Source organism: Patella vulgata, chromosome 1 (assembly GCF_932274485.2).
Source record: "Patella vulgata chromosome 1, xgPatVulg1.2, whole genome shotgun sequence".
Classification (NCBI taxonomy): Eukaryota; Metazoa; Mollusca; class Gastropoda; family Patellidae; genus Patella; species Patella vulgata.
This window is the reverse complement of record NC_065879.2, coordinates 68238986-68256655: the sequence shown is the minus strand read 5'-3', so window position 1 is coordinate 68256655 and position 17670 is coordinate 68238986. Positions and strand designations below refer to the sequence as shown.

Sequence of the window (17670 nt, the reverse complement as noted above, 5' to 3'; positions counted from 1 at the left end):
GGCATTATCACTATAATGTGTACAGATCTTGGTGACTTTGAGTCAGAATTGGCCAAACTTATAAGGGAGTCGGAAACGAATATTGCCAGCAATAAACCGGTGCGTGGACCTCTTTAAGTATCAGCAGCAATATCGGAAGCGGACAGTCGGAAACGAATATTGCCAGCAATGAACCGGTGCGTGGACCTCTTTAAGTATCAGCAGCAATATCGGAAGCCGACAGCGTCTGATGCTGTCGGATAATGTGTCGATCTTGTCCAAGCTGTCACGCGTTGCCAATCTCTTGTGGACCATATGAACTGGAACAATCGACCAGTCTCAGTATAGTTGTGTTGTGGCATCTGGCGACGCTAGAATTAATTAAGTAGCGCGTTCTCAGTGTTCAGGTGTCAACCACGTATTTATGCTGATATACGAAACCGAAGATTAGATTTGTCCCCGTTAGATAAAGTGGGTTAAAATACTGCAGTCATAACTTCCAAATTAAATTTATGTGAAGACAAATGGGCTCCGGTTATTGTTATTATTTCTTAAAGGTACATATACTATCCCACTTTCCACATGACATGGATTGACTGTCAAGGTATGCAGATCAATGGGCCCAATTGAATTAATATCCTATGCAAGACTACCTTGCCTGGATGTCTGGGTTTAAAATATCGATACACTCAGAACACCGGAAATTATATTGTACACCAGATAACCATAACATATCAGTTTAAATAATAAACTTAAATCACTTTTGGATGGTCAGATTTAGTTTGGTATTTTGTTTGAGGGAGGGGGGGGGGTGTTTTTGGTGAATCACGGTAGTTACAGGAAGAGAGGAATACCGCGAAGTGACCATTAGCAATATCCTATACGCATTATATAACTGATCGTATGGTGGATTAACACAGGTAACAGTGTGATTAATTTTGGTTTGAAAGTGCTAAAATAGTATAGCTTTATTTTTATTAATTTGTAAAATTTATCTTTATGTATATTGTACATGGGAACACTACTTTAAGTGTTCTGGCCGACGTATTTCGTGGATGAGATTACGTTTTCAACCTTTGGTAGGCCGATGTCTGTTAACAATCGACTGGGCCTTGTTAAAAATCGTTCCTGAGACACTTGTTGGTTGATTTCTGCTGGTTAAATATCGTCTGTGAGACACTGAGTGAATGATTTCTTGGTTAAATATCATCTGTGAGAAATCAGTTAATGAATTTCCGGTTAAACATCATCTGTGAGACACTGCGAGAAAACGGCAAGTGGAGCAATTTATTTCGGATTGATTGGTAGTCAATCAGTGATGAGTTTCTAGCAAACCACCAACGTTGTGATTTTGATTGGATTGATTTCTTACTGATCATCATCTGTGAAAGGAGTAGTTCTTTGGAAAGTTTAGGAAATTTTGACAATGAATGATCTGAGTTATGTAGGTGTCGATGAAGTATTGGAGAGTCTTGGTAGTTATGGAAAATATCAAATAATCCATTTTTTCTTATCAACTCTGACATTTTTCTCTGAAGCTTATCAACAGTTTAGTATTGTCTTTATAGGTAAGTCTAGAAACATAATAATAATATACAATATCAGGATTTATAAAGCGCATCATTATTACTCATTTAGTTTCTAATGCGTTTTGTAATATTTCCTAGCTGGTCACATAAAACTTTTTTGAAAAATATTGGTTTTCAATGCTGACTTGAATGCTTCGATAGATTTGGATTGGCTAATTTTAGTTAGTAATTGATTCCAGAGACATGGTGCTGCAAACGCAAAAGATCTTTTCCGAATTCGAGCTGTTGTACTTGTCTTTTATTAAGAAGAATGTAGTCCTCTGGCGGATTCATAGTGTTTAAGCATTTCTTTCATAATTTTCATAATGACATTTTGTCATTAAGTCATTTAGTCATTTATATGTAACGAGTACGATTTTAAAAGAACAAGTGTTACATGCTCGTGTGTGCCACTTTTGGTTCAGAGTCTTGCATCTGAGTTCTGTACATGTTGAAGTTTCTGGATTTTGATAGTCTGGTATTATGTAGAGTAGTGCATTGTGGTAGTCCAATTCTGATGATATAAAGGCATGAATGAGCCTCTGTATTTTAAAGGGAGGAGTACGGTTTAACCTGGCGTATTCTGTGGAGATGATAAACTGTTGAGCAAACGGATTGGATGCGTTTTTGGAGTTGAAATTTGAATCCAACTTCGCTCCAATGTTTTTGGCTCATGCTCATGGTTGGGTGCTCTGTTTGTCAAAGTCCAACTGTAGTGATTTGTGCCGATTACAAGGAATTCCGTTTTTTTGGGTAGGGGTCAGGAAGTGCATGGTCATCCACTGGTGTAATTCTTCTTTTACTTCCATTCCATGTATAGTTGCGAGTCATCGACAAATAAATGTGCATATAATCCACTGACCGATGAAAAGGAATCCAGAGTTGAGGTTGATATGACAGTCTCGTCTTCGACATTTTCGGCTATAGTTCTTTGTTTTAGAATTATATCGAGTCCTCTCAGCTTTTCTTCGGATTTTTCTAGCGCCTTTAAGCTCATCATTGAACCATGGACGATGAAACTCAATAAACCGGTCAAAAAGTAAAACAGGCGTGGACAGAAATGCACAATATCCTACAGTTTGGTCATTTCCACTAAAAAAATATAGGTTAAAACCTATTTTCCCCAAGCCAAAGCATCTCCACGTTGGCTAGAAGCAGGAGTCTGTCGGGTCAGTTGAATTCACCTATTCATAAATACCAGCATAACAGTACATTGCATAGCAATGCTGTGCTCGAGGTATATTTCACTAGTTGGATAGATATTGTGTTCTCTCTGAATATATATGCTTTATTTGTGTTCTTTAAGGTCAAGGCAACCCACAGAGATGTGCAGCTCCGCTATCGCTGCCTCTCAATCAAACTGGAGACGTATTTGGTGAATGTTCTATTTCACATCAGAATCAAACTAACGTCAGTTCCTGTATCTATGGTTACCAGTATCAATATCCATCTAATATGTCTATTATCTCTGATGTAAGCTTAAAAAGAGTGGTTCAAGGTATCCTTTATTTCACGGGAGAAGGGTATAAATTTGTTATGCTTCATAGGCCTATAGATTTGCGACCTTTTAATAGAAAAAAACAGGATGGGATCAAATCCAGAAATGGGTGTAAGTGGTGTCTCATTGGGTAACTTTGTCTTTTCGCCCTCTGATTAGTGACTAGACTTTTGTTTTAAAAATCAATAATATATTTCTTCCGCCGTATCGTTGATCCTCGTTCACATGTGATTGACTCCGTAGTATACACATCAACAAATTTCTTTTTTGGAAAAAGACCCACAGATGCCCTATAAACCAATTAGTATAGCGAAGTCGTCAGCGCATTGAACCAACGAAAATGAATCCTTTCCAAAACGTCAGTCAGGTAGAAAGTCATCCTAAAAGAGAAGCAGCTCCATCCTATCGGCCCAGTCCCACTGAAGAGGGGGTCATTTATGTTTTATGATTTCAGTTTGATTTAGTGTGTGAACGATCTGGTTTATCTGATCTTTCACAAACCATGTTGAATTTTGGAATGGCAATTGGATCATCAACCCTCACTCTGGCATCGGACAAATACGGACGGAAGCCAGTCTCTGTTCTCAGTCACCTGGTCGTTCTAGCAACAGGGCTTGGGGTTGCATTTTCCCCTAATTATACAGTACTTATTGTCATGAGATTTCTAAATGGTATAGTTATACAGGTAATCTTTTTATAGATCAATTTCTGTGAGTGAGTTAACTCCATTGATTGGATTTATCTCACGTGTTTCTAGGGAATTAATCATTTAGAATGTACAGCTAGAGCGCGATGTTAATCAAGAATTATGTTAAGTAAGAAGTCTAGTAGAAAACAATAACTGAATTGTAAGGGAAGGTCATTTTTCAACAATTATATGCCGAATGCGAAATGACTATACTATTGGCACTTTTGAGGTTGTTAGATTGCCCTTTTTCGTGATTTTGTTCATGTTTCTTTACTTTTGTTGGGGAGGGGATGTGTCGCCTTTCTTACCAAGTAATCTAAGGCATTTTGTCTCAAAATCCATGTCTTGTTCATTCCCAATTTCCAGGGCACCATTTTGTCAGCAGTGACTTATGGCGTAGAGATGTTCCCGAAAGAAAAGCGTCGTTTTTGTGGAGTATTTACGTTTATAGTTTGGAGTATTTGTATGATGACTATAAGTCCAATAGCTTACCTAACTCGTCAGTACAGTTGGAGAATAGTTTATCTTTCTCTTACAGCCATCTCTTTATACTCTCTTCTCCAATACTGGTGAGTACAAAATATGAACCCCGGATCCATTCACTTGATTTGCTAAGTTTGTTTCTTACAATGTCTATGTATTCTATCGTTCATCTTGTAGGTTTTGTGTAGTGCGGTCCTCCTACACTTACTATTAGTACTGAAAGGTCCTATGTTATAGGGAGTAATCTGCCATATTTATTTAGCGAGGAAACATAATCGTCTTGGTTCGACACTTTTTTTTTTATATAAAGCAATGTATTAAACCCTGGTATTTTATAAACATATCCAGACCACCAGACCACCTTTTATCTAGTTGTTCCTCCTACCGTATTTGCATATCGATTTTCGTTGATACTGGGTTTTGGTGAATAGTCATGATTTTGAAGCCATATATATATTGTCTTTTGTACATACATAGCCCTTAGGACGTCGTAAGGCCGAAAGATCTTGGCAAATATGTAAATGTAATTAAAATACAGATTTTTCCATCCAAATCTTAGTATGTTTGGTATATAAACCTGAGAGTTAAATTTAGAAACTTATATATATGTGTGGCCTTATTTGCGCTAGCCCTGGTCAGTTATCTCCCCTTGTATTTACTTCAGGATAACAGACGAATCTATAAGATGGTTGGTAGCCAACAACAGATTAGAAGAAACGGTTAAAGTTATCAAGAAAGCGGCCAAGATGAACGGTGTTAATGATAACGAACCATTGAAGGTAACTTGTTTTAAACATGATTTCTAACCAGCTAGCAACAGAAGTGATTACATGAATTGTATCGAACATTCGAATAGCATCGAAATGGTCTCTCGCATTCGTATACACCAATCTTAAATAAGGTGCGTAGACACCTGTCAAATCATCTCCCCGCTTGTCAGAGGTATGACTTATAGCGGGAATTATTTGAATGTCATCCTAATATTCAGTTCAGTTCGATCAGCATATTCTCTTTCGTGGGGTTTAACATATGGCCAGAGAAAAGAAAATCACCGTACATATATATTAACCTCAAACTGACCGATTAGACATGACATCCAGCTTCCCGGTTTTAATGATACAGGTAAAATTGGATTCATTCCCTTTAACTCTGTGATTGTTACCACCCCAACCTTTGGTCCAACATCGATCTATTTGTTTAAATATCAACACGATCCTAATTTACACCATCCTACTTGCACTTCCTTTCTGTTCTTTTCCAGTTGATCTACAAACAAGAGTTGTTGTCGATTTCTGAGAAGCAAACAGATAAATTACTGGCTGTAACACTAGATTCTGGCAAGGAAATTATGGAGGAGACTGTAGTTATCCATCCTGAAAAATACACAATTTTAGATATATTTAAGAGAAAACGTCTGGCAGTAACTCTGATTATAATATGGTTCACCTGGTAAGTATAATACATCCAAATGAGCTCCAGGAGCTCAAGCCTTAATATTATTTAGATAATATATTTCTTGGGAAATACAGCTAAATCTGTATCAATCTAGTATAAAAGTTTGAAATTGTTAACATGTAAATCGCTAGTAGTATTAAAGGTTTACATATGGTAAGCATCAGTTCTTATTTACACAGCATTAGGGGGTTCTCCTGTTGAATTGAGTGGGAAACACCTTTCAGTGCAAAGTACAACAATAGTGATATTACGTATTCTACAAGGATTTGTCCATCACTCACCGCTTGATAGAAAGTATATCCGGTTCCCGGGGTAACCAGTGGAATCTCCAGTCCATCCATGCTATAAGTTTTGTTCACCCTTCCGATTCCTCTTTCATTATTACAGGTTTACAAATAGTTTAACATATTTTGGTATATATTTGTCATCTTCATCTCTAGCTGGAAATATATATCTTAATTTCTTCCTTAATGCTCTGGTAGAAGCACCCGCAGCACTTATATACTGGTTTACTATTGACAGGTAGGGTACTTACAGAAACATTTATTACATTAGAGCTATATGCTAAAATACAGATGTTTCAACGAAACGTGTCTCGTTAGACAATAAACGGAAGAGTCGGTAAGAAGAATTGATCATCACGATTACAGATACCATATCAGTTCAAATATTAGGACTACCTTCCCAGCCCCTAATACATTTTGGGCTGTAGAGTAAGCAAAACACACAATCTTACAACTTGTTTCAAATGTTGTTGTAACCCATTTGTACCAGGACCCGACGATTTATTGTTTCCTAGACACTTTAATGGTATTAGGTTACAGTTCGTTTAATTAAAAAAAGTCTTTTAATTATTTTGCCTTGCGGCTTGGGGTAGTCTTTGAATGTAATGTGTGTATGCTTGTAAACTGCAAACTCTCTCATTAAAGTTATGTACAGATAAGCTTTAATCTAACTCCTGTAAAAGTAATTATGGCAAAATTGCATCATTGATTAATGGGGATAACTTTCTAAACTGAATGTCATACGGTCAATTCCCAAAACGTTATTTCATTAGACGTCCCACTGACAACCGCGTCTTCCTTGTATTCTTCTGAATATACTATATATTTTCATATGGTGGGCGATGTTTTGTTTGGTAGATATTTCTAAAGACAAAATCTACAAAGCTTACATGGAATTTTTTTAAATCTAAACATGGTAGCCTATAGTATTCTAGCGTGGTTTCGACATTTTTTCAGTATTGGAAGAAAGAAGACCTGTATAATATTCCATGTTATTGCCACATTCGGTCTAATATCAGCTACTATACTGAAGGTGTATGGTACGTTCTGATTTTGATTTCTAATAATTTAAAGTGTTAGTTATATCTAGCATCTACATTCAATAAATTCGATGTTTTATTTAAAATTGTGAAACACATTCACTTAATGTAATGACTAACGAAACAGGTTAAATGAGAAATAAACAGTGGCGTAGGCAAATGGAACGGAGTAGTGTTCTCAGACCTCCTCCCTCCTGCACCAGGATCTTCCCTCGAGTATACACGCTGCTCCAAATGAAACCAAAGTAATAAAATTGCCATTGCAAGTATTCGAAGTTTCGTGAACCCATTAGACCGGTGAGTGAAGTATATGTGTTAACCATATGACGAAACGAACTGAAATGAAATGGAGTTTTACTTCCTGCATTTCTGCTCCGACTAGACTAATGAAGACGGGTATACGCCATACAGTGTACTATGAAGGAATTTTTTACGGACAGCGGCGTGTATTTATTAATTTATCATTTTATTTTAGCCAATGATAACGAGTCTGTGTCTACTGCTGCCACGGTTTTTGCTTTGATTGGTAAACTGGGTATTAGTGGTTCATTTAATGTTTTATTCACCTACACACCGGAAATCTTTCCAACCAATATCAGGTACGATTTATCCTAGGGTCTCATGTATAAAACAATTGAAGATTTGTACTTTTACCTAAAGGAATATTATATATTTATATCACTAAAATTCGGCAACGGGACATGTAACAGTGGGTATCAATTTGATTTAGCGGTAAAGTTATTGTAATATAAATTTTCAGGAACATAGCGTTTGGAACATCGTGTACGTCTGGTAGAATTGCAGGAATGTTAGCACCATTCTCCAGTCTTTTGGTAGGTTTCACATACACAGTATAATGGAGTAGTTAGATCGTAATGTAGTACATGTATACCAATCACACAAGCCCGGTTATAAGGAAATAATAATTATGATCTTGATGTTTTAGGAGAAAACTCCACGCCGTTGGACGAGCGACCCTACATTTAACCCCACCACTTGTCTCAATGACAGACCGTATGATCTAAAAAGCACACGTTAAGCACACGTCCATGGTTATGATCACTGTGGAGTGCATGATGATATAAATCCCACATACAAGCGGCATTTTAAAGGGTGACTTTTAATTTTTGGCGGTCAGGAACATCGTGTGGGCAACTCTGAATTTCGATATCCTCTCCATGCATTGCTATGTTTTTATTAACTATAGAATTAATAAACACACGTGAATGTACGGTCGACCTTATACAAGCTTTGGAACGAAACACGGCGTGATATTGTTCCGTCTGTGGTGGGAACCGTTCTTACAAACGATAGCTAGAATTAACAGTAAACTCAATGTAAGAATATTTGTTGGTCTGTATCCATATACTATCTTATTCTTACCTCCCTTTGGAACATTTTTTTACTTCAGCTTTGCCAATCTGTTTCACAGAGGATTACGAAAGTATTCTAATATCTCTGTAAAAGATGAGTGCATTCAACATGTGGCGTCAAAGCACGTGGCGTCAATCACAGCCTCAATGGCGCGTGCATTGTTAACATAAGACGTTACTGCTTCGGGCAGAATGCTGCCTTTTAATCATTTTAATACCCATTTATACTAAATAGGAAATAATATTTTACCTACAAATATGTCAAACGTCTTTATTTATTTTTCTAATACATAATTATTTTTTTTAGAACTTGATTTGTCGTTGGAAAAAAGTTAATATTTGAGGCTCATTAAGTCGCATTGGTGTCATCCTTATCAGTGATTGTAGCGGCCTAGCGAATATTCACTGCTTTGCCACAGCCTACATTGTCTTTAACGGTCCCAGTTACAGATAGCTAGACTAAAATATAGTGATAATTTTTGCGATAGAACATACAAACGTGTGGCTACATGATCTTTAAGTGTCATTTAGCGATTAAGAGACACCTTAAGAGTCATTCCACGAGAAAACCATGCAGAAGGTGGGAAATAGGGGTCGGCAGATCAAGTTCATCTCGGGGGGATTTTATGGACTCCTCAAGACTACTTCACCGCCAGGAGGGCCGATCTCAAAATTTCACCTTTATTGAGAAACAGCCTCTTGGTGATTTTTGGCCAATTTTGCCATTTTTCAGGTCATTTTTGGTCAATTTTTAGTCACCTATTGTAGCGAGTCTAGGGTTTGGGTGGAAATGGTGGTGATTGGTGGTGTTAGTTGGGGTCTTCCTGTGCCCCAGTATGAAGACCATAAAGTCGCATCTATTCTCTGGGAGTAATGATTAGCAAAATTGTAACATATGGCGACTAAAACCGAAAATATACACCTGCGAAAATTAGCTCTATTTTCTATGATGCGGGGGTAGGTCAAAATATCGAAATGGTTTTATGCACAGCTCCACACACTCTATATATCGATATAAAAAATAAAATCTCTGTCACCCCTCTTTAATCAATACGAAATAATAAGTCAAAGTTGGTGAATTTTCCCTATTGTAATCTTTCATTCTCTATGAAATGGCCAACTACTTTCATTCAGGGTAAGCCACATATGAGCAATGAAATGACTTAATAGATTGAAAGAGTATACTAAGGACATTAAGGCCCGTCCTTTAGCACATTACATAGCAATAAGTGAATTGAGAGCCGAATGGGAGCTGATTTCTAGACGAAGTGGGATTTTTGATCTTGATACGTCGATTCTAGATGGAAAGGTGACATGTGCTGCCCATCGCTACCGCCTGGGTCTCAAATGGAATATTCCAAAAGGATGTAAACAATATGCTGCCAATAATGAGGAAATGAGCTGCCAAATGAGCCAAGTTCCTACACCACCTCAGGTTAGTTCTTCAAATAAATAATATGACGTAGGGTCAAAAATTAAACTTCATCATGGGATCATTTTCAGAGCCCAAAATAAATCTCGCCATGGTCTTTAAAACTAAATTTGTATATGAAGGACATTTCTATCAGGAGCCACCTCTCAAAATATTGTTGATATCAACCCCAACGTATATGGGCCATTGAAAATGTTCTTGCATCGAGTCTCCGAATGATGGACTGGCTGGTAACAGGGACCCCTGCAAATACTTAGAAAATAATTTTAGTAAATTATTTTATGTGGTTTGGATGTTTCAGGTTACTGTTGGAACTGATGACATCCCTCCCACTGCTACATCATCTGCAGCTACATCCATCATCAATCTACTGCTACAACATCATTTGCAGCTATGGGTATTGGAACTGCCACGCTGCCTCTTCCTTCTGTAACAGCTATTGGTAGCGACACCAGTAACAGTAATGACTTAGAACTACCAATAATAGGCCTAGATCAGGTAATGATGATTACATGCAAAACCTTTAGGAAGGTTGCTAAGAATTCGCTGAAACCCTACATCAAAACAAATCAGAATTAGAATACTGGGATTGCTTCAAGATTCGCATGTAATCATTACCTGACCTAGGCCTATTATTGGTAGTCATTACTGTCACTGGTGTCGCTACCAATAGCTGTTACATAAGGAAGAGGCAGCGTGGCAGTTGCAATACCCATAGCTGCAGATAATGTAGTAGCAGTAGATTGATGATGGGTGTATGCAGCACTACCAGTAGCTGCAGATGATGTAGCAGTGGGAGAGATGTCACCAGTTCCAACAAATAATTAACTAAACTTATTTTCTAATGTACTATTTGCAGGGGGCAACATTTGTAAAATTTTCTGAAACTGTTCCCAGTCAATCCATCATCCGGAGACTCGATACAAGAGATTTTTCAATCGCCCATATACGTTGGGGTTGATATTAAGAATATTTTCAATCTGATTAAAACACAGATCCTACTTCGTTTCGTTTTTATAGTTCAAAATTTCGTTTTACTTGTCTTTACTACACTAGGATCGGAAAGAGTTGTTATCATTGACGTGTTCTTAATAGTGTGAGGTATTAGCCAATGAAACGGTTTGTTACGGCGAGCTTTAGGCATGTTTTGCAGGGAACTGTGGGAAAGCCCCTAGAAGCACTAATGCTGATTGGTTATTCAAATGTCTGACGTCATAGGCTCACTTGCCTCTCGTATGACCTCTGACGTGACCTATCGCAACAACCAGTCAGATCTCCATGTAGTGTAGGTCATCAAAAGTATAGAAAAACGAAACGAAATACAGATCTGTATTTTAATCAGATTGGAATATTTTGAGAGGTGGTCCCTCATAGAAATGTCCTTCATGTACAAATTCAGTTTTAAAAGGCCCAGCAAGATCCATTTTGGACCCCGAAAATGATCATATGATGAAGTTGAATTTTTTACCCTATGCCATTTAGTAAAGGTATTACAGCTATAGCAGACTCAATGCAGCTGGTTTGAGGACTTAAGCCCATCGCACAACTCAGTCAACTGGAGTATCACCGCACAACTGTTTTCTGCTAATTTAATTGTGGTCAAGCACACACACAAGTTTTCCATCGATATTTCAAAGACACAATTTCTTCCCTCTTTTTTCAATAATATTTTATTTCACTTAGCCGTTCCAATAGGAATAAGTTGATTCCAAGTGACACAACGCGGTCTTTGTATGGCTTCTCCTTAGATGTGGCAGCATGCATCCTTTTGGAATATTCCATTTAATGCAGCTTCGTCAAGAAATCAGCTCCCATTCGGTTCTCACATCACTTATTTCTATGTGATGTGCTAAAAGGTGGACCTTAATGCCCTTGGTACATTTTTTCAATCGTATGAAGTGATTCTCTTGGTCATATCTGGGATATGTACCACATTTAATGGCCAAACATGAGGAAAAACCGCAGTTTTTTGCGCTTTCGGGCACGACCATCTTGGATTGGATACCAAGCCTCATCAAAGAGACTAGTTTTGCTCGAGGGGGTTTCAAGCTGCTATCAGTGAGCGCGGGCAAATGATTTGGTGAAGAAATGGAGAGAACTGGTTGACCCTGAATGAAAGTAGTTGGCCATTTCATAGAGAATGAGAAATTTACAATAGGGAAAATTCGCAAACTTTGACTTATGATTTCGCATTGATTGAAGAGAGGTGACAGAGATTTTATTTCTTATATCGATAGAGGGAGTCGGGCTGTGCATAAAACCATTTCGATATTATGACCTACCCCCGCATCATAGAAAATAGGGCTAATCTTCGCAGGTGTATATTTTCTGTTTTATTCACCATATCTTACAATTTTGCTGATCATTGCTCCCAGAGAATAGATGCGACTTCATGGTCTTCACACTGGGGCACAGGAAGACTCCCACTAACATCACCAATCACCACCATTTTCATCCAAACCCTAGACTCGCCATAATAGGTGGCTGAAAATTGACCAAAAATTACCCGAAAAATGGCAAAATTGGCCAAAAATCACCCAAAGGCTGTTTCTCAATAACGGTGAAATTTTGAAATCGGCCCTTCTGGCTGTGAAGTAGTCAGGGGGAGTCCATAAAATCCCCCGGAGATGAACTCGATCTGCCGACCCCCCATCTTCCCGATTCTGCATGATTTTGCATGGTTTTCTCATGGAATGACTCTTAATAGCGTGGCTACAGATATAACTGGGTAACCCTGTCATTTCCCTTCTACGTGAATTTTATTTTTAATAACCTGGGGCCTGTTTCACGAAATTTTAACTAAAGATAAAATCCAAATTTTAGTAGATACATCAATTTTGATTGGCTAAGCTCTAAAATCAATCTAATATTATGCAATCAAATTCCTAAAATTTGGATTTTATCTTAATTAAAATTTCGTGAAACAGGGCCCTGGTCCTGTCATCACTCACTGACATTGTTAACAATGGTTCGGTGAATAAGGCGCTGGTTCAGTAATCCGGAATTGGAACCCGGTGTTAGCCGAGAAAGTTCCTCGGGGTGTGGGTTAAAATGGTGCTGATGTCTTATGTTAAAGTATACTTATGAAATTTCAGGCTGTAAAGATACCATGGGCACCGGGAGCTATTTTTGGAGTTAGCTGTTTCTTTACGACCCTCTCCATTTTATACCTACCAGAAACGATGGGAAAGGAATTACCCCAAACCATGGATGATCTTAATAAACTTTATGATAAATAGATGGAAGGTTGATAATCTTAATCAACTTTATGATAAATAGGGGGAAGGTTGATAATCTTAATCAACTTTATGATAAATAGGGGGAAGGTTGATAATCTTAATCAACTTTATGATAAATAGGGGGAAGGTTGATAATCTTAATCAACTTTATGATAAATAGGGGGAAGGTTGATAATCTTAATCAACTTTATGATAAATAGGGGGAAGGTTGATAATCTTAATCAACTTTATGATAAATAGGAGGAAGGTTGATAATCTTAATTAACTTTATGATAAATTGTCAGGCAATGCGTCTTTATAAGTGTTATGATAAATGTATATCGTCTTAATGTACTTTAAAAGCAAATCATGGCCGTGTCGTCGGGCGATGTGTCATTTAAATACTGTTTATAAACAGTCTCACCTTCGACGATCCTGTTAAACTTTTTGATAAATAATCACACTATCCACGATCCTGCTAAACTTTATGATAAATAGTCACACCATCTACGACCATCCTCGATCCTGTTAAACTGTGTAATAAATAGTCACACTGCAATCCACGATCCTGTTAAACTTTATGATAAATAGTCGCCCCATCCATGAATCTGTTAAACTTTATGATAAACAGTTGCACCACCACCGAACTGTTTGATAAACTAATAGTCATTCCTTCGACGAATCTGTTAAACGTTATAATGACAAATAGTCGCATCAGTCTGTAAATTTGGCGTATTTCACAGGAAATGTTTCAACATGCAAATGCTATTCACCGGCCCAGTCAATTTTCTGCGACCTTTGATCCTATCTATGTGTCTTTAAAGGTAAAAAAATATGCACTTTCGCCAAAACCATCGAATTATTTCATTATATTAAATTTTTGTGGTGGAAACTGTATTGTTAGAAAGTGCAATGACCCCGGAGAACAGACAAGTAAACATTGATGTCGAGAAAATTGAAAACAAAGGGATAAGGGTGTAAAATCTGAATCTACCACGCGTATTGGCACGTGGTCATTTGTGAAATTTAAAATATGTATTTGATATATACAGTTATTGAAATGGCATATTATTTGGCACGTCAGGATCTTTCTGAAGGGAGACAACTCTATAAAAGCCAAAAGGAATTAGACCACCATTAATTTCCTCATCAACTTAAATGTTAATTCTGGTCTCCTTGCCGGGCTCCAACTGATTTCCAAATATTAATTTGGTCGTGCACTTTTAACCACGGGTCTTGTCTCTGCTCTAAATTGTATGAGATTGACCTGTGAAATTATGAGATACTGCACTAACTTGACGTCGTAACCAACCTCATGTTATCCTTCCGCGTTTAAACTGGTCATGAATATTTCAAACCCACTTCTCTGATTCTAGATAAAAAATTCTATAAAAATGGCCATGCGAAATGGGAATGATAGAGAAATGTTATTATTAGGAAGAACAGCTTGATGCAATTTCATGGTGGTCTGTCTCCAAAACAAGCGAATGTGGTCTAAGCTCTAAGCTCGTGTTTATAGAGAACTTACAATACTATAAAGCCATAATTTCGAGAATTGGACTCAGGGCCGTATCTAGCGGGGGTGCAGGGGGGTACATTGCACCCCTAGAAAAATATAACCTTTCAATCATAAAATAATACACTTGATTATGATCACACGGTGATGCTCTTAAGGTCTTTTTTTAAGGGCGCCCACATTCCAAAGGGTAACTTGGGCAATATTTTGGCGCCCTACCACTCTGCTGCACCCCCACTTTTAAAATCCTACATACGGCCCTGATTGGACGTTAAAACCATTTCACCCCTTCTGTCCCTAAGAAATAATATTTAAAAAGAGTTTTTGATTGAGCATTCAAACTGAAAAAAAACAATCCGAATGCCTCTCACCGATCAGCTGTATCTGAAAACAACAGACGCGGAATAATCAAGTAAGCGATGTTATAACAGAAATCAAATGATAATGTATTGCAATGCAATTATGAAATTGTCGAGCTTTATAATAGCTAGAATGCAAATTGGCTTGTCCCTAGATATTAGTCTGCCATACTACCCTAGGTGGAAACTTACTTTTACCATTAGGCTACCGGTATTGATAGTAATAGTGTAGCAGTAGCATTAATAATCGTGGTGAAATGAATTGGGGTTTAACGTCGTACTGTTCGGCTCCGACTGGGCTACTCAAGACGGGCATACGCCATACAGTGTGCTATGAGGGAAACTTTGTCGGGACAGCGGCGCTACGGCCTACTCTTATATCGAATTCCAACGGCTAAGGGATCTTTAAGTGCACTCCAATGTGTACACGGGACCTCGTTTTTTCGTCCCACCCGAACGACTAAACAGCTGTCCTTGTCAGGCCCTCCGTCCTGTACCACTGACAAGGAGAAACCACGCCGGAAGGTCCCGATGAACTTTCTCGGCCAACACTGGGATCGAACCCGCGTCCACCGGGCTAGCGAGCCACCGTCTTACTCATTTAGCCACCGAGGCTCCAATAGTCGTGGCAGTCCTTATATTATGCAGAATTTTGAGACTAACACACGTTTCTTGGAGAAGTAGTAGTAGGAGCAGGAGGATATTAGAGTGTCATAATATGTTTCTTGGAGTATACTCCCAGCCCCCCCCCCACCTCTTTTTCTTCACCTCGCGCCTACAACCATATAACGGGAAAGTGTAATAATTTTTTTTTCTTTGAATAAATTTGTTTATGGATTCTTGGAACGCCCCTCCCAATCGCCATCACATGCGAATACTCGGATCCAGAAGCATTTGCCCCGGTTCTCCCCCTGAGAAAATCATCTCTATCTAAAGAGTGTCGGAATAGGGAGGTCGACCAAATATTAGAGTCAAACTCAACATGTAGGCTACCATGCTTACAGTATAGTGGTTGTCAAATGCTACAATACAATGGAGGATTATACACATCTGTGCATTTCAATAATTTCATCCCTTAAAAAATTAATTGCAAAGCATAAATGCGACAATATGTATTATCAAAAGAACCGTGGTAAACATTGTGTTTAATGGAATGCGCCAGTACTTGGGTTATTTAAATCATTTGAGCCACGTAGAATAATAAAGAGAACTGATAAAGATTGCCATTATTCTACATATCAGAATCCCCGGGTTAAGCATGATCAGTTTGTTAACACCGTTAGATTTGCAGTGATTATAGACATATACAAAAGTACGCTGTGTTAAAATCGATAGTTGTAACCTTTAAAACTAGGGCTTATACGTGTACTACAAAGGAATACAAGATTGATTTCATATAAAACACGGATTTTAAGTACCAAACTTCGTGAGTCAACGTTTGTAAAATTAATTGATTTTAGAATAAATATACAGTAGCCTATATTCATTTTTTTGAAAAGATCATCAGATAATTTCGTTTGAAGATAAGGGTAGGCCTAATCATAATCAAACAGTTCTAACATGGAGGTACCATTAGGATTCGTGGCGCACATTTCTATTAATTATGCTTTTATCAGCTGAACTATATCCGGATTTTTCTGTGATTTATCTCTTGCTATCTGTCCTGACAATTCATGTTTACAACAAAGTGGGTCGACGCCGGTGATTTGTTAGTGATCTCGATCATTCCAGTCTATATTCCATTGGCTTCGACAACAACGCATATTCTTTGCATTCGAACGTCAAATTGTTCACAGCGCATAACAGATTTAGAGCTGGTAGTTCAAAAATAGATAATGAAAAAATAATATATTGAAAATTACTTTATTCCGAACGAAGTTATGAGTGTTGGGGTTTTGACATTAATAGTACGAATGTCAAGTACCATTGCTACTATAATAAACACGTTAAATTATTATATGGCGTTGGTGTTATAATCCATTGAATATCTCGGTCATTCGGTGGTCTAGAGGACTGATCATGGGCTTGTCACGTGAATACATGTCTTATATAATTACCTACGCATATAAAATAGAGCATAAGATAAGATTAATCTGTTTGAATAACGTCAAGACTTTTAAGACAGCATAAATTATTGGCCTGTAGACATATCGAAGCAGTTGATCTGGTTCAGCTAAAAGTGCATAAAGATCTAATTCTGTTTATTGCGGATCTGGTCCCGGTTTCACAAAAAATTCTTACACTTAAGTTAAGAGTTTACTCAATTTTCTTCCGGCGTGGTTTCCCCTTGTCAGTGATGCAGGACGGAGGGCCTGACAAGGACAGCTGTCTAGTCCTTCGGATGAGACGGAAAACCGAGGTCCCGTGTAAACATTGGAATGCACGTAAAAGATCCCTTGGCAGTTGGAATTCGATATAAGAGTAGGCGATAGTGCCGCTGCCCGGGCAAAATTTCCCTCATAGCACACTGTATGGCGTATGCCCGTCTTCATTAGCCCAGTATAGGAGCAGAACAGTAGGAAGTTTAACCCCATTTCATTTCATTTCATTTACTCAACTTTCAATCACTGTTTATTAGAAATATATTTGATCCAGAAACACAAAAATTTGCACATGGTTTCTTATTGACGTATTTGATGCATTAAAACAAAAGAAGTTTTATAAAACGCTATATTTTAGTTAAAATAAGGCGAACAATTTTGAGTAAATTCTTAACTTCAGCTTGGGAATGTTTTGTGAAACCGGGACCTGGCTTCAAATGTTGCGTAAATAATTGT

At 37.8% G+C, this 17670-nt stretch overlaps 1 protein-coding gene across 1 annotated transcript; it reads left to right on the top strand.

The window, feature by feature from the left end:
• The first annotated feature begins 3002 nt into the window (after positions 1 to 3002).
• LOC126814451 (solute carrier family 22 member 3) lies at positions 3003 to 13168 on the top strand. Its single transcript, XM_050539590.2, has 10 exons — positions 3003 to 3020; positions 3500 to 3730; positions 4100 to 4302; positions 4881 to 4995; positions 5478 to 5665; positions 6059 to 6193; positions 6913 to 6995; positions 7471 to 7594; positions 7756 to 7828; positions 12896 to 13168. The coding sequence occupies exons 1-10, from the start codon at positions 3003 to 3005 to the stop codon at positions 13037 to 13039; spliced, it is 1314 nt and encodes a 437-aa protein (XP_050395547.2). The 3' UTR covers positions 13040 to 13168.
• The last annotated feature ends 4502 nt before the right edge of the window (positions 13169 to 17670 follow it).